Consider the following 16,263-nt stretch of genomic DNA (forward strand, 5'->3'; position numbering starts at 1 on the left):
GTCTATCCCAGGGCTCAGCATCACAGCAAGGTGGGGATTCAGCCTTAACAGGGGCAGGCTGGATGCTCCAGCTGGCTTTTCCCGAGGGAAACCGGGGTGCTAGTGCCTGGTTCACAATGACTTAAAGGTTGTTAGAAGCTAAAGCTTGGTGTTGTGAAGCAAAAAGTGGTCTGAGCTAGCTCAGATACAGTTGTTTCATGTCATCTCCTGTCTCATAGACACCTTTGTTACTATTTAACCACTGTATCACAACTGCACCAACACAAAGGCGCTGTCTTCTACAACTCGTCTGGTCAGCCAGCTTGCTACAGCACGTGTAGCCAAACAAATACATCACTGTGTGGTTGAGGAGTTGGTAAAACGACACTCAGCTCTGGCTGGGTTTCCTCAGGGAAGTTGTGGCCCAGGAGGCTTCAGAGGTAAGGTAAGGCCGAAGGAAAACATGGGAAAATGAAAAATGATGCACAGGAGTTGCATCTTCAGTAAGCATTAAAATAGAATCTGGAGTTAAGGAAGTGGGGTTGAACTTAAATACCATATTCTTTAGCTGCAGTTAATTAAACTACTAAAAGTGTTTATCTGATAAACTTTGTATCTAAGCATGCGGGTTGGTTTGTGGGGATGTTTCTTTTTCCAGCAGGCAGAATTGCTCCTCTTCGTGATCTGGGAAGGCTTTCTGCTTGACCTAGTGGGAAAGGTGAGCTGGAGTCTGCTGATGAGGTTGTGCACTGCGCTATAAGGTAGTGTTATGACAACTTTAATTCTGGATCAGCCTTTTATGCTTTAATATAACCTTTTATCTTGCACGCCCTATCTTATTCCCCTTTAAATGCTATTAGTTTGGTCATTTTAAAGTATTCATATTGCAATTTTGGAAGCTGGTTTTAAATGTCTTAGTGTTTCAAACCTACATCACAGATTCACAGTAGTGCTTAACTTCTGTTCCATTATTAGTATCTTTCAGAGAGGTGTTTATTTTAAATACCAGTCTTTCTCACTCTGCATGATTATGAACACGCAGTCCAATCAGGAAAGTAATCAAAACAGCCTGAATCATCGCTACTGTGCCTTTGCACCTCGGTTGGTCTCTCTTGGAAACCTGAACCCCTGAAATATCACAGCTTTCTTCCCATCAAGCTCCATTGGCCCCCAGAGGACAAGGCAATCACTGAGGACCTGCGTAGTTGTGTGTTTTTCCCAGGATTTGTCAAATTGTCAAAGGATGGAAAGGGAAGGGAGAGAGAGGGGTGAGCTCAGTTTGGGTGAGTTGCAGGGAGAACTGGCCAGGGCTGGTGGGGGGGCTGTTTGCTGCTCTTGGAAGGACTCAAATGCACTCATACTTTGGGTTTTAGTTTTTCCTCACTTCTCAGTCTGGTTTCCATACTGACTGTAAGCCTGGAAAAATCATGGCAAGCTGAATTTTAAAGCGTTACTGCTTCTGACAAACCTCAGTGAAGATAGCAGCATCGTTAGGGAAATGTGTCGGGCTGATTTTCAGGGCTGCTGAGACCTCCAGCTCTATCGGGAGCTCAACAATTCTTCAAACCAGGCCAGGCCTGGGCTCAGACTCTCCTCTCTGGGTCTGCTGGGGTCTCAGCACTCTGGGGAATGTTCTTGGCTCTCATATTAGCGAGGGTTCTCCGAGGCGTTCGATTACTTTGTGCTGTTTGATTTCTGCAGTTGGGGCTCGCTTCCGAGAACCCACTGCAAAAGATGAATAATTAAACTGCAGACAGGAAGCTCAGTATTTTAGCACTCCATTACTTCAGAGCCGTCTTGGCTTTCTTTTTTATGGTGTCTAAGTCAGCAGTGGCCTGACCTAATGAGAGATCTTGGCATTCACCAGCAGTTTATAAGTTCGGAGATGCATTCAGAGGTGCTGAATGTGAGGTTCAGGCCAGCTCAGCTCGTTAGAATGACCAAATCTGGCTACTTACATACAGTAGGGAACAAATTGCCTGTGTGTGGATCCTTGGGATTCAAGAAAACCTACTATGCTCTATTAGCTTCGGATATTTATGTCTGTCTTGAGGGTGTCTGCTTGCAACTGGTGGTACCCACACAGGACGTTTTTGTTTTTTCTCATCATGGTTTATAGTAACTAACATGTAAAAAATATAGTAATAAACAAAATTACTAAGCAAAGCTTTGTAGCAAAGCCCCACTAGACAGTTAATAAAAGCTGCCCAGAATTTCCTTCTGTAATGGATGTTTTGGGTGTTCTGGGAGGCATCGTGAGGCCTTACAAAATGTGAGTAGATTATGTTTAATCTGTGAATTTTGTTGTGCTTACAGAGGTAAAGTGGAGTGGTTGGTATCTGCTTTTCACATGCTTAATGCATAAGTTAATGTGCTTCTGTGCTCTCTTCCTTGCAGGGAAAACAAATTTATATGGGAAGTAAGGCCCTCCATAGGAAATGCATCGTTGGTTCCATTGCCACTCCTGAAATTAGGTACTGAAGTCCACGTCTGAGCATCTGAAGCAAACAGCTTCATTTCAGAGTGGCATTTCAGGTGTTTCAGTGTTTTCTCAGTAGTCTCTGCTGCCGAAAATGGAGCCAAATGTAAGCTTTTAAATACAGGTTTGTCTGTTAGCCTATTATATATATTTTTAGTATTATGCTTTCTCTGGGTATGTCAGTTTTCCCTTTCCTCCTTGATGTGTAAGCTGGGTAGCAATGCTCTTTTTACACATCCTGCAATCTGTGTAATCATTACCATAACTGATCTATCTCTATAAAATAATTTGCATGCTTTTTATTTCTGTAACAAGCGCTACCAGAGCGTTCAGAGCTGAGTTGGATCCACCTCTAGCAGTTTGCTTCAAAAGGAGGTCAGTAGAGGGTTTTTTCTACTCATTCTAATGAGCACCTAAGATTTTTTTGGTGGAAAAGCAACACATTTTTTAGGAAACAATCTTCAGTCGAAGACTTTTTGCCTGCTGTAGCAGTAAGAGATTAATAAACTGCAGTGGGTACAGCTCTGCCCTCCAGTGTTTTCACAGCACGTTATGCTGTCATTTGGGGTCTGCAAACTTCCACTTCAACTGCAGAAGCAAATGGAAACTTTTAAATCCAGATGAAACGGGCCGCACAGCAAAGACTGACAAATAAAAGCAGATGTATCTTTCATTAAAAGATGTTAGATTCATATTAATTGGACAGAGAAATGAGCTATTCCACAGACTCGGGCAAAGAAGTGAGCAGTTTGTCCTAGTTCTGTTTCTGCCAGTCACCAGGATGTGTGCTGGCACAGGAGGATGTTGAACTGCTACTTTAATCTGGGATAAAATGTACTCATTAATGCTGTGTTGTGGGTAGATTGCAGATCTGAAAATGTTATAGAGGGAGGAGCCAAACCTTAATGCATCTCCGAACGTAAAAGGAAGATCTTAATAAAGACTGCTGAACCTGACCGGCTGCTTTGTAAGAAATTGTTAGGTAAGCTGTGTTTGTTTTTCTATTGTTACCATTAAATTAAGTCTGGCATAAGGAAAGACTTACCAAGTTATCCAAAACAATGAATAATACATTTTCAAGTTGCTCTCTTCATGAAAAATACATGTGGTGTTAGTCTTGTGTGTATGCAGATGCATTCGACAGACTCACTCTGACAACTGGAGGCATGCCTGCATGCTATCTTTTAATTATGGTATAAATAACTTCCGAAACTGTAAACTAATCTCAGGTAATACGTTTCTGTACAAACTCATAAATACATAACATATCACACACTTTAGCAGATGGGCACAGCTTTCTCCCACCACTGAGGCTCTGGCTTATTCCCACACTTTACAGAGCAACTTGTGAGGCTTGCATGAGAATTTTGGGTTTCAGGCTCTTGTCCTGAAAATATCCAAAATCAGCTTTTGGTTCTTTGATTTCTACATGGCCAGCCTTTCCATGGAAATACGTTAGGGCTTAAACTCTGAAGATTATGATAACATCTAAGGCTCTTTTCAATAGTCTGTTGATAGATACCACCAGCATATTTTCCTTGACGTTTTGTGCATAGTTAATTCAAGAGCAAAGTCCAGCCTGCAGCTGGATGGGAGGAAGGCCACACCCAGGTCTTGAAGTGCAGCTGTGCTGCAGGCTCTGTTTAAGGGAAAGCAGCTTCCTGAAGGTTCATGACACTGTGATTGCCTTTGAAGCTGTGTGGATGTGTTCTCCTGAAGGGGGATGGCATCTGGGATACTCTGATGAATAGATGTTTTGTTGAGGGGGGGGAAAAATTGCAAAAGGATTAGCAAATCCAGTATCAAAAGCGAATCCAGGCTCTTTGCCTCGAGTATACCATTGCTTTTTAACCCTGATTTGGAGGGATTTGCTTCCTCTTTGATATCCAAGAAAAGGATGTTCTGTTATGGTAATCTGCTGCTGGAAAAAACAAAGTGCTCTGAAGTATTGACAGTTCTTTGAAAAACGAAGCAGTCCAGTGTTCTTGTCGGATGTTTAAAATATTTATGAAGTTACAGACTAACTGAAACACGAAAAGTCATCTACCAACAGAAAAATTGCTCTGCTGCTGCTTTTTTTGCAATAAGTTTAGAAAGGCTTTTATTCTGAAGCTCTTTTTTCTGAAGACTGCTTTCTTCCTTCCCATGACACCCACAGCAATGTTGAAAGTCTTGGCTGCTCTTTGCAGCTGACTGTGTGCCAGGAAGAGCACCGAGGTCTGGAGGAACCAGCCCAGTCCATTGACAAGTTTTCCTGTGGTCTGAAGGAGCTCTCAAAAGTGATGCAAGCAGCAGCTCTGTGATTTCACTCTCACAAGCAAAAGGCCAAAAGGATCTCTCCAGATAGCTTTTGGAAGAGCTGGATTACGCGGTAAGAGAGGTTGGATGCTGTTGGACAGCTCTGAGTCTTCACTGAGTGCCAGTCAGCGTAATGTAGAGTCTGAGCTCGCTAAAGTGCCATAACCTGCTCCCTGAGTCCTGACAGCGTGTCAGTGGAGCATGTCTTTGAACTCGTGTGTTGCTACAATTAATGAAAAATCAAGACATGAAAAGGGATCAACTGAAAGTTCTTTTCCTTTTTTTAAAGGCCCTTCAATGATCTTACCCCTTCCCAGTTACCTACTCATATGGCTTCTGCTCAGCCAGCTGTGTCAGCCCTAGCCCCCACGCTTGTTTTCTTGTAGTTCTGCAACATATAAGGGACTCCAATTCAAAGCTGTTCTTTTCTTCTCCTCTGAGGCTCACAGAAAGCCGACCAGGCAGTGGTGATTTCATTTGAGCACCCACTGAGGACACCTGATTTCCTTTGCTCTAGTTAATTGTGTAGTTTGCTTGTTTCTCATTGAGTCTGAGTAGTTCCAGTCCTAATCAAAGGAATAAGTTGACAGCGATCCCTGTGCTTCTTGGCCTCGTCTCTTCTTTCTCCTTCCATTTTGCATGTCTAATAATGCTGAAACATCTCCCCAGACTGCATTTTGCAATGTGTCTGTACACATTGGCCTGCTAAGCACTAATGTTGCTCTAATAAATAATAATAAATTAAAGATACTGTTAGGATTATTTGGGCACATTACTGGAGAAGGACCTACGTGGTATGTGTGTGCAAATGGGGAATTTTGGCACATTTCTGCAATAGTTTTTGTCGTCTGCTCGTAAATAGGCTGTGCTAAAGCCCTCTTCTTCTAAAGTCTGTTCATTTGGTTGCAAAAATTTGACGTTCCCTTTCTCAGCTGTTTTTCCTTGTGCTTTTGTTGCAGTCTGCCTGCATTATCTGAGGGGCGATGCCTGTGTTGCTGTTTGAGCTTTCCTCTTCCATTGGAAAGGCTTCTTCACTTGCTTCTTCTGAGTACAGGAAAGCCTCGGGCTGTGCAGCAGGTTCCACATCAGCCAGATCTCAGCAACTTTCAGGCTGTGAACTACCATGAGATCTTTGTAAAAACAGGGCTCAAACGTCTGTAGGTGCGGGGCAGCAGAAGGCTTGACGATTCCAAAGGTCTTGAAACCTTCATGCAGAATGGGTTTGAGGTTGATTCTCTGTAAGCACATGCCCAAGAAGACATCGTCGATGGGGAAGAGTTCCACCTCTCTGCAAGCCCTGGAGAGCTTCCTCATGGTGCAGCTGGAGAGCAGAAAACCTCCTCCTCCTGCGTAGGCAGGGTAGATGCTGAGCCCGTACATGGTCTCTGGGATATAGTATTTACTCTTCCGAACGCGGATGGGCCGGGCGTTGTAGATGATGTCCCCAACAAAGAGGTCCTCGGCGGGGTTGTGTCTCTCGAGGAAGTCAACAATGTTCTCGATGTTAACAAAAACGTCAGCATCACCTTTAAAAATAAACTTCACGTTGTGGCAGAATTCAGCAGCCCAGTTCAGGAAGTGGATCTCCTTCAGGGTCAGGTTGAAGAAAGTGTCCATGAAGTCCCAAAGTAAAATGTCGCGGTACGTCTGACTCTCCTGGTGCATCAGGGTCTCCCATGTGGCCAGTGCTGTCCTATTCCTTGGTGTTCCCAGCAGGAACACTCGCTGAATCTGCTCCCCGTTCACCAAACCCTCCCTGCCCCAAGTTTTCCGGACGATCTCTCGTCTGTCGAAGTCTTCAACTACCGATTTGATAGCGATGAGCAGAAAGGGACCTCCGGGTGTTCTCTTGCATTTCTTGGGCTGATTGATGAGGAGGTTGAAGTTCCTGTTGTCCTTGTTGAGGAGATAGCGCTTGAAGTTGAAAGCAGAATCGGCTGCTGGGGCTGGGGTTGTAGTTTGGACCCTGGTGTTAGCTGCTTCTGCTCGTCTAACAGTGGGAATTAACTGGGGTCTGGGTGCTGTTGCCTCTGCTGGTGTGGGTCTCCCAGGTGCTCTGGGGTCAGAGAGTATTCGCTGCGTTACTGAGGGCTGCTTCTGCGTCGGCTCCTTGTGCCCTTTTGGGGCAAAATGCTCCAGCTGGGTGTAGAGTAAAGAGCAAAGTGCGACCACCAGGAGAAGGGTACAGATCGCGTCCCCTTTGAGACGAACTCTCATTGTCCCCGCGGTCTTCCTGGGACTGCTAAAAGCTGTGTCTGAGCTGCCTGGCACCAATGCTCATCTGTAAATAAATGTGCAGCATGTCACCAAGCAGGATTTAGAAAACAAGCCAGCAAACACATTTTATTCATGGAAACACCAAGACATGGTAAGGAACTTGCTAAGAGATGCAGAGGTCCCAAACCTAACACAGATCCCACTGATCTGGCTCTGTGACTTGCTTAGGTGTAAGTCACCAAGAAGTCATCCAACGTCCTGAAAACCAATCCCAAAATACACCCACTCCCAAAATACACCACTAATCTGTCCTTCCTCCCATGTCCCTCCCTCCGGAATGCATTTTGCCATTTCAGAGGCTTTTTGACCTTGCTCTTCCCAAAGCAGGGACCGATGGACAGTGCCGTACTTCCATAAATCGTTGGGTTTTAATTCCTTCTGACTTGGTAACTGGCTGCTGACAAGCAGGTTTTCAGTAGCTGGACAATCACTGGAGTTTTCCCCAAACCCAAAGTGAACTCTCAAACCAACTGTGATTTATGCCTTCAAAATGAATACATTAGGCACGCTCTTGAATGCACATAGGGCCCTTTTGCTGCCAGTAATCTTTATAAAATATTAAATTGTTATAAATAACTTCTCTTCCATTAATAAGGTTAGAAAGGGTACAGGCACGTTGCCTCTGCCAACCTGCTCCTAACCACTAAGCAAGAGATGCACAAATAAATCCCAAAACACAGAAGCAAGGCAGAGACTAGCATTAGGAGTGTTTTATTCACATATGAGAGGTGAAGCTGCCTTTTGAAATACAAGATTTGATTCTCCACTTACACTTTTCCCAGAGATGATCTGTCTCATTCCATCAGTTCTTCAGCTGCAAACAAAAAAAAAAAAAGGAGAGTTACAAGAAGGCAGAAAGCAGGACATAAATCTAGTTCAGGGAGGGAGCTGGCTGTGGCCACACCAGCAATCTTTTACACTCCTATGTGATTTACAAATCTGTCTTGCCTGTTCCGTATTAGTAGAAGATATGTCTGAAGGTATTACAGTTTGCTGTCATTGTCTTTGAACAAGCTGGGAAAATATTATCCAAAAACTTCTCAAGCCAAAGCTGTCTGCTTGCACCGCAGTCTGTCTTCGCTTAAGGGACTGAAACACTGAGGCAGGACAGAAGAGGGTGGAGGAGCCAGGACTTGTGGTTTTCTACACAATTTTTCCTGTACTTAACTGTTTTCAGCATTGTTAAACTCGAGAGCACGCGGGTGGATTCTCAGCCTCCAATCAAGCCCCGTTGCCATCAGGCTGACTCACGGCTCCCAGACAGCTACGGACTTGTCAGAATTGTGTATTCCGACCTAAACCAGGACCCTCTTTAGCTCAGTGGCACCCTTTTCCAGCAAATCTTTCTTCAATGTCACAGGTTGTGTCCCCTGCTAATTGTTTATTAACCACGATTTCTGTATCAGGCATAAGGTAAGCTTTTTGTAGCTCAAAATGCGATTGACAAGCCTGGAATGCCGAAGCATTAAAGTGTGGCATAGCCTTACCCCCAGGGATGGATGCAGCATTTCAAGATTTATGAAAAATTAAAGCTATTAAAGCAGTTAATTTCTTGGCCAGCACATTTAAAATTGTTAGATGCACATTTCTTGGATCTCCGTATTTGAAAATATTTTGTTTTTTCCATCGCTATTTAACCCCCCTCTCCAAGTTGCTGTTGAAATGCGGAGCAGCGTGCTGCCACATGGTACCAGCTCTCTCTTTTCCAAGCATAACTTTGCTGTACCTTCTGCTTCCCTCCTAGGCCAGGCAGATGTTTTAACCAGTCCAGCTTTCAAATTATCATTATCTTCAGCCTGCTGAAAGAGTCCCTTCGAATGCCTACAAGCTGTTTGCATTTCACATCTGTTACCCTTGGTGAGTCCTGATTGTGGTCTCTGCAGCAGCCTGCTGTGCATCTCGTGTGCTAAATCGTCCTTTATCTGTCACCACACAGTTCCCAGCAGGCTTTTTTTTTTCAAATTACCTTCAATAATTTTCCAGGAGCTGCAGGAAATGAAAGGCAGGTCCCACTACACCCAGGGCGTGCCACTGAATTGGACCTGCTAAGGAGACAGAAAGCCGTGCCCTCCCTCTTACGTGGGCGCACATCAGAAGCAACTAGTTTTGCTGGGTGATATTCAGCTACCTGAAAGAGGGAGCTTTTCTCAAAAAGACTCCTGGAAGCTAAAATTGAGGATTTTTTCCTACTTCTGCTGTAATGGGATAGGCAACCACGGCACTCTGTAGTGAGCAGGAGATGTGCAGCCCCTGGCAGGATGGATCCTGGCAGTGCTGGGATGTCTGGGTGTCTCTGCTCAAGCTCTTTGTAAAGTCTCCTCTCTTTCCCCTTTTTAATCTTTTCTTCCCTTTTCTATACAAAAGTTTGATCTTATTTCAGCTGCCAAGCTCCAGATGGTAATTAAGGAGCTGGATAAAAGTCCTGGCTCTTTCCCGTGTTTAATTTTATCAGCTAGGGTTTGGAATAAAACATGTGTGTCATGAAACTCATGATTTCCATGACTTACAGATTTATCCTGCCAGCATCTCAGGATCTGGCAATAAGGGCCCTCAAAAAAGCCAAGAAAAGCCCTAAATTGTTACACGCCTGGGCTGATAGCCCAGATTTTCTTCTGTGTTTTCATTTATTGAAAGAAAAGAATCTGAAATAGCAATTTTCATGCTGAAATGAAGCAGTTCAGCACTGAATATAGACATCGAATTTTCAAAAGGAGTTGCCAGCCTTTGATGTGAATCCTTGATTGAATTATATGGGTTTTCCCGTCAAGGTTATGTATTTCCTTCTTCTGGAGGAAATATCCTCAATCCTAACACAGGTGTCGGCTCTACCCATGAACGTCAGTGTGGGAAAAGCTGTCCTGTCCCTCGCTCGAGAGCGATTGATGACTCTGGCATGTCCTTGAGCCAAAAAGATTATTCATCCTCCTTGACACTGGGGAGAAAAAAAGACAAATTTATGGGGCTTTCGGCAAATATTTGATGCCAGATAAAAGAGTACAGCAGAGCGTTTCTCAGCACAGCATCTTGCCACCCGTCTACATCCAGCGTGGGTGCCCCTGTGCTAGGATGTTCTGGGGGTCTCTGTCCAGCTTGGGAAGCATCGCTGAGGTTACAAAGCTGTTGCATCAAACGGTGCCTCGGGGGAGGCTGGAGTGATGGTGGGAAGAGGTGGAGGAGCCCTAGGTGACCCAGAGCACTTTGTTCCACAGGTAGTGCAAAGCAGAGGTGAGCAGCCTCGAGTCCAAAGCCGTCCCTCCTCGTCTGGTCAAACCAGCCTCCTGGCTTTCATTTATTTAAGAGAAGGATTCTGAATGACAGCCAAGAGGTGCTGCTATAAAAGCAGTTAAATGATGATTTAAAAAAAAATAATGAATAAAAACCTGCTAATCCTTCATTCTCAGTTGAATGCCATGAAGCTTTGGGCTCATCCTGGAAATTTCCTTCTCTTGCAGCAGCTGTCATGTCTCCGTTACTTGGCGTTCCTGCTCACACGTGGGGAAAAGCCTCTGGATCCCATTCCTGGATTTCGGTCAAGACGCCTTGGTGATTCTGGCACGTTGCTTTGTGCCTGGGAGCGTGGTGACTCAACCTGCTCAGCCTCGGGAAAAGCAGCTGTGGTATCAAAGCAAACTGCAAACGTCAAGGAAGAGGGTCCAAAACAGCAAAGCGAGGCTGTGTTTGGCCCCAGAGCAGCTTGTTGCCCTGCCAAGCGTTCCCACCCAGGTCCTCTTCTCCTTCCTGAAGCTGGAGCGGCTGCTGGTAGGTTTGGGTTGTGCACCAAAGGGGCTGTGGTTGCTGACAGAGGTGTTTTACCCATTTCTCTGTAAGATGAGCTAAAGAAAGTGTTGGGGATCCACCACCACTGGCTTCTATGAGTTTCTGCAGTCCTCAGGGGAACCTGGAAAACTGGGGGTGTCGGGGGTGCTTTGAGACAGCACTTCAGGTTTTGGCTACTTCTGCTTTGCGTTTGTTGAACCTGTTTCATGCGAACAAGGCTCAAAACCCAACACTGGGGCCCTGCAGGCGGCAGGAGGGCCGTGTGCATGTCCCAATCCCAGCTTGTTTCCAGCAGTTTTTCCATCCTGGCTGTGCCTGCTAGCTGCCAGCAGAAGCTAGATTGGGCCTCCAGCAGAAGAGGAGAGTTGTGAAACTCACTCTGCATCCCTGTTCCATCTCCTCCATCAGCTCTGCTCTCAGCAGAAGCAGAATCATTTCTGTGCAGCATCTTCCCCATGTTAAATCCACGTGCTGCCGCTCACCTCCCTGCACAAAGTGTTACTGCTTCGCTCAGCCCTGCTGCTCCCATCCTGCTGTGAGCTCCTAGGGCAGGTCCTGGAGGACCTCACAGCAAAACTGGTGGCAAGAGGCTGTGCTCAGCTGTTTTGCAACTCTGCCTTCCCTGCCAAAGTGACACTGACTGGCTCTTGTGCTGGGAAACCACGTGTCCTCGTGACCACGTCACCGACTGCCCTGTGCATCAGGTCCTGCGGGCACTGAGGACCTCCTGGTCCCCCAGAAGAAATCTGCTCCTTGCTGCAAACAGGTTTCTGCAATTTCCAGGCTGTCTGACAGCTACTGGGGCTTCAGCAGCAGGTTATTAGATTTTCTTTCTTCTTTAAGCCTCGCTCTCTGTGCTGTCCCTCCCCTTGGCGCAGCTGCTGCCCAGCTCTGGGACCAGGCTCCCCCTCCGCAGGCTCCGTGCTGGGCAGAGAAACAGAGCTGCCATTCACCAGCACTGCTCCCAGGTGATGCTGGGTTTCCTCCAGACCTTCCCCTCCTGCTGGCAACCACTCTGGCCTCCGACAGCCCCTCAGGGTGCCAGGAGCATCCCAGGCTCCTTCAGCCTCCTGCTGCTCCAGCTTATGCTCCTATTAGAAATCCACAGCACTGGATTAAATTAAATACATTGCTGAACAGGCAAATGCAACGAGCGCGTGTTTTTGCACGACAGTTAGTTGTTTTGTTCCCTTTGAGCTGTGCCAGGCTGCCGTCCTCCTCTTGTAAAGAAATCAGAAGCGAAGTGCTAATGCAAAGGTTTCAAAATCTCAGCTGAGTTATCTCGGTGCAGGTCTTGCCTGCATTTTTCATCCCATGGGTGCCTGCAGGAAAATTTCAGCATCCAGTGTATCAAAACACGCATGAAACAACTCGGGTTTAACAGTTTGAGCTGGTTTTGTAGCCTTTAAAGTGAAAAAAAAAATATGGTTCTGTGTTAGCTTGCAGTCTACAGTTCAGTTTCTGCGTCTGGGTGTCACGTAACCAGCTTTTGTCTTGCATGGCTTCTTCTTTGTTCTTGTTTGTTTTCCACAGGCAAAAGAAACAACAAAACCCTCAACGTTGATGCTTTATGTGGGTTTGGTGCTGGACACGTCCCTTGCCTCGCAGGAGGGATGCTGAATGATTCGGTTGTGCCTAGAAGACAGGGCGGGCTGGAAGGGAAGAGCTGCCCCTTGGCGTGTGGGTTAGTGCAAAGCCCCAGAAAAACGAAGTAAGAAAAACAATCGCTAAGCTGCCTAACCAGAAAAAAGAGCCTGTCTCGTTCAATTTTAAAGGCTATAAACAAACCAAAACCAGGCTGGAGAATTTAATTAGCTGAATGTCTTAGCAGACCTTTCCCAGGGCTCAGGAGTGAGAGCCAGAGCCGGGTGAAGGCAGCACAGGGCCGCCCGTCTGCAGCCCCCGGAGCAGGCACCAGCCCCCCTGGAGCCCGGTGCTGGGTCTCTGGGTATCTGTCCACATGCTGGAGCTGCTCAGAGGTTTTTGGCCAGTGCCACGGCTGCTCCTGCCCCGTGCAGCGTCACCGCTGCCATCGCAGCACCTGGAGGCAAAAGCTCTGCTGGTGGCAGAGGCACGGGTCTCACTGCAAAGGCCTCTTGCAGCTTTCCTGGCAGAGCTGCGAATGAGCAGATGGGCTCCCTGCTGTTGCAAGACAGGAGCCCTTATTTATCTCCCTGCTTTGCCCCAGTCCTGAAACATGTGGTTTCAGCAGCCTCCCAGCTGGCCGGCCCCGTTTTATTGCAGCCTCTCCTCGCCTTGCGACACCCGTCTCGTGTTGGCCTTGCAGACAGCTGCTCGGTTCCCTCCTCTTAGCTTCTACCTGCCTGGGGGAAGCTTTTTGTCAGGTATTAAAACCGAAACAGTGGAGAAACGTCGGAGCTCCTGCTCGGTACTTGAAGGCTGGCATTGGAAGCTGAGGGACCTGCAGCATCCCCATGGGGAACGGCACAGTCCCACGACCCTAAATCACTCGGGTCCACGTGGCGTGGTTTGGGAAGGGCACCTCTGCTCATTTAAGCGGCGCAGGAGGAGAATAACGCCTTGCAGGCTCATGGTGGGGTAAGGAAGAGCCACATCAAAGCAACCACCCTCCTCTCCCCGCCCTTCGCCTCTGACAGATCCTTCCCCTGATGTGGCACCACCAACCAGCGATGCCAGCGCCTTAGCGTGGTCCCGCTGTTACACCTGGGCACAGCTGCCAGAGGGACTTCACGCTGACCTGCTCCACGAATGTAAAGCCGATTCCCAGGGCGTGAGCTTATCAGAATCAGCCAAAAGCTGCTCCAAGTCCTGCTCAGTGATTTCCTGCCTCGCTGCGGCTGAACTTTGTTTTTCTGTCCCTTTTTCCTGCAACATTCCCATGTTTTGCTCTGAGCACACGGCTGTAACCCCAGGGAAAGTTTCATGTCCTCTTGGTGGAGGGAGACTATTTGCAGACGTAACGTGCTGCTCAGGGCTGGGAGACAGCCATTCTCTAAAAAAACCCAAACTTTCTCCTGTAAAAGCAACTGAAAGCACGCACAGAAAGTTCTTAAAGTAAAGCTCAACCCATGCAGCCTGGGGGAGGGCATGTTCGGGGCTGCAGCAGCTCTGCTGCGTGTTAGCGATTTTAATGGGGGCTTCTGCACTTAAAAACATCTCCAGACCCGCGGTGCGAAAGGAAAAGCCAGAGGCAGAGGGCAGCGTGGCAAGGAGGAGGTGGGAGAATCCCCCCGCTCGCAGCCCAGCTCCCCGCAGCCCCCAGCAGATACTTACATCCCCCACGATCGCGCCGATCCCGCGTCCCCCCGGTTGTGTCCCGGCAGCGGGCTGCCAAGCAGGCACATCTGGATGCCGTTAGCGGGAGACATTCCTCAGCCTTCAAGCGAAACCGAGGAAATCCTCGCCGAGCAGAGCGGGGCTGGGGCTCCCATTTTCACCCCAAAAGCCCCGACGGCTCCCCACGCCTGTGTGGGGCCAGCAGGGGCTCAGCCCACGGGGCTCCCTCCCCACGGGCACCGGCCGAGCGTCGCGGGGCGATGGAGCGAGAGCGCTGGGGAAGGAGCTGGGGCTGGTTCCAGCACCGACACGTGACGTGGCCTGGGGAGCCTGGATGGCCTCCAGCCCCGCGGCACGGACGGAGAGGGATCGGACGTGGTGCCGGGCTGGGGGCTCCCCGTAATTCCTCTCCTTTGCTCCTTAAAACAACCCGAGGAATGGGTAGGGTTTTTTTATTCTAATAATAGTTTTGTTGTCAGTTTTTTTCCTTTAGCAATTTGGCGTTTGTTAAATGTTAATCCCATTGTGATTATTTACCTGGTAAAGGCTCAGAATTAGAAACTGAGGTTTGGTTCAGGTCAGAAGGAAAATCCACGCCAGGGTTGTTTCGTCTTTCTAGTAGGAAAGCAACAGGAGGTGAGGAGGCTGAAGAGAGATTTGAGGGTTCCTCCCAAAAGACTGAACCAAAAACCCACTTTCTTTTTTTTTTTTTTCAATTAATTTGAATTACTTCAATACAAAACTTTATTTGGAGCCAAATGGAGCTGTCGCTACCAACCTGACTGCATTTGCACCGTTCCCTATCTCTTGGTTTCTCTGCAATGGAAGCACCAGCCCTTCTTCCCCTTCCAGACAGCGGCCCCTTTAGTATGCAGATTTTTTCATTTACACCAAACTTGTCATAAAAACGGGTTTTGATCTACTTGGTTGTTTTCACAGTTACCTGACAGTTTTTCAAACTCAATGTAATAATGCTTTTTTTAATAAGTGTCTGTATTTTTTTTTTTAATTCCAGCTCACATGTTTTGCTTTATTGAACACGATGTCACTGGGAAAAGCCACGATGTGAACAAGTTTCTGGAGAGCAACCCTCAGCCCCGGCGTGTGGGTGCTCCAGGCTGGGAAAGCTATTTCCTCCCGATCTGCAGCTGTCTGACACGTAGCTGCTCCTTGCTGAGTAGTGCAGCTGATGAGAAACCTCGGCCATAAACGTTACACACGTTTGCACTTTCCCCGTGCCAGTTCAAGGTACATTTCTCAGTCTCCTCTGTAGCAGGCTATTTTCCATCCCTCCCCTGTGTGACAGTCACGGAGGTAAGGGCTGTCCTCTTCTACTCAGAGCCATGGAGCCAGGGGAACCGTTCCCTCAAACCATCGGGCTCTCACATCCCCTGTTTCCACAGCATTCCCCCACGCAGGTTTTGGGACTTCCTGCCCTTTTCACATGGTGTTGTGCTCCTTAAGTGCACCACGCACCAGCTGTCTTCCCACCCACCGTATCATTGTATTCCTGGAGGCGCCAAGCCACGCAGTTGGGGCACAGTGTTGTAATTAAAGAAGGGCTGATCTCATGATGAAAGTACTGCCTGAGACTTAAGTGTTTTAGGGTGAATTAGTGCTCTGCTCGAGTTTGTAGCAGAAGGAATTTCCCCGAGTTCAGCCGTCGGGTCAGCCAGCAGCTTCCTATACTAACCCACTGGAGAACACATGAAGTCCAAGTTCATTACCTCCCCACCCACAGGGCTGGCAACTTGTGAGAAAGCTCACTAAGAGCGAGGATTACAGTGGGATTACAGTGGGATTACAGTGATGGTGTGGGCCTGGAGGAGCCCCAGGGACATCACGGCACTGAAAGAAACACGGGGACTTCTGCCGCACATCAGGTTTGGGACAGAGCTCCCCTCCTGGCTGTATTTGCTGAAAAGCTTCATCTAGGCCGTAGCTGGAAACTGAAAAAACAAGGTGGATTATCTTGGTTTTGACTTGAAATCAGAGCCATGAATTTGTAGGGGGGCCACCAGCCTTGGGGTGTCCCTAGAAATGTGCGACTTTGGGCAGGATCCTATTGTGCACCCAGCAGCTTCAGCTGGATGCTCCTCACACAGCTGATGATACCCAACGTGGTCAGAACTTTAGCGAGCCCCTTTCTTCTTATGACTCCATTATTAAGTATTAGAAAAGAAAGTTTCCAACGC

At 47.6% G+C, this 16,263-nt stretch overlaps 1 protein-coding gene and 1 long non-coding RNA gene across 2 annotated transcripts; one reads left to right on the top strand and one right to left on the bottom strand.

The window, feature by feature from the left end:
- Positions 1-3,625: 3,625 nt before the first annotated feature.
- Positions 3,626-14,402, bottom strand: B3GNT9 (UDP-GlcNAc:betaGal beta-1,3-N-acetylglucosaminyltransferase 9). Its single transcript, XM_005025741.6, has 3 exons — positions 14,066-14,402; positions 7,805-7,847; positions 3,626-7,037 (listed from the first exon to the last, which is right to left on the bottom strand). Exon 3 carries the CDS (start codon positions 6,971-6,973, stop codon positions 5,726-5,728), a length of 1,248 nt encoding a protein of 415 aa, XP_005025798.1. The 5' UTR covers positions 6,974-7,037; positions 7,805-7,847; positions 14,066-14,402; the 3' UTR covers positions 3,626-5,725.
- Positions 8,775-15,799, top strand: LOC106019023 (uncharacterized). The gene is made up of 4 exons (XR_005268862.2): positions 8,775-8,890; positions 10,486-10,792; positions 12,344-12,521; positions 15,084-15,799. It is a non-coding gene; the product is annotated as an uncharacterized lncRNA (long non-coding RNA).
- The last annotated feature ends 464 nt before the right edge of the window (positions 15,800-16,263 follow it).

This window comes from Anas platyrhynchos, chromosome 12, assembly GCF_047663525.1.
Source record: "Anas platyrhynchos isolate ZD024472 breed Pekin duck chromosome 12, IASCAAS_PekinDuck_T2T, whole genome shotgun sequence".
NCBI classification, from domain to species: domain Eukaryota; kingdom Metazoa; phylum Chordata; class Aves; order Anseriformes; family Anatidae; genus Anas; species Anas platyrhynchos.

Bases quoted from the DNA above. Each gene is read 5' to 3' on its own strand.
- B3GNT9 (XM_005025741.6), bottom strand. From the start codon at position 6,973: ATGAGAGTTCGTCTCAAAGGGGACGCGATCTGTACCCTTCTCCTGGTG.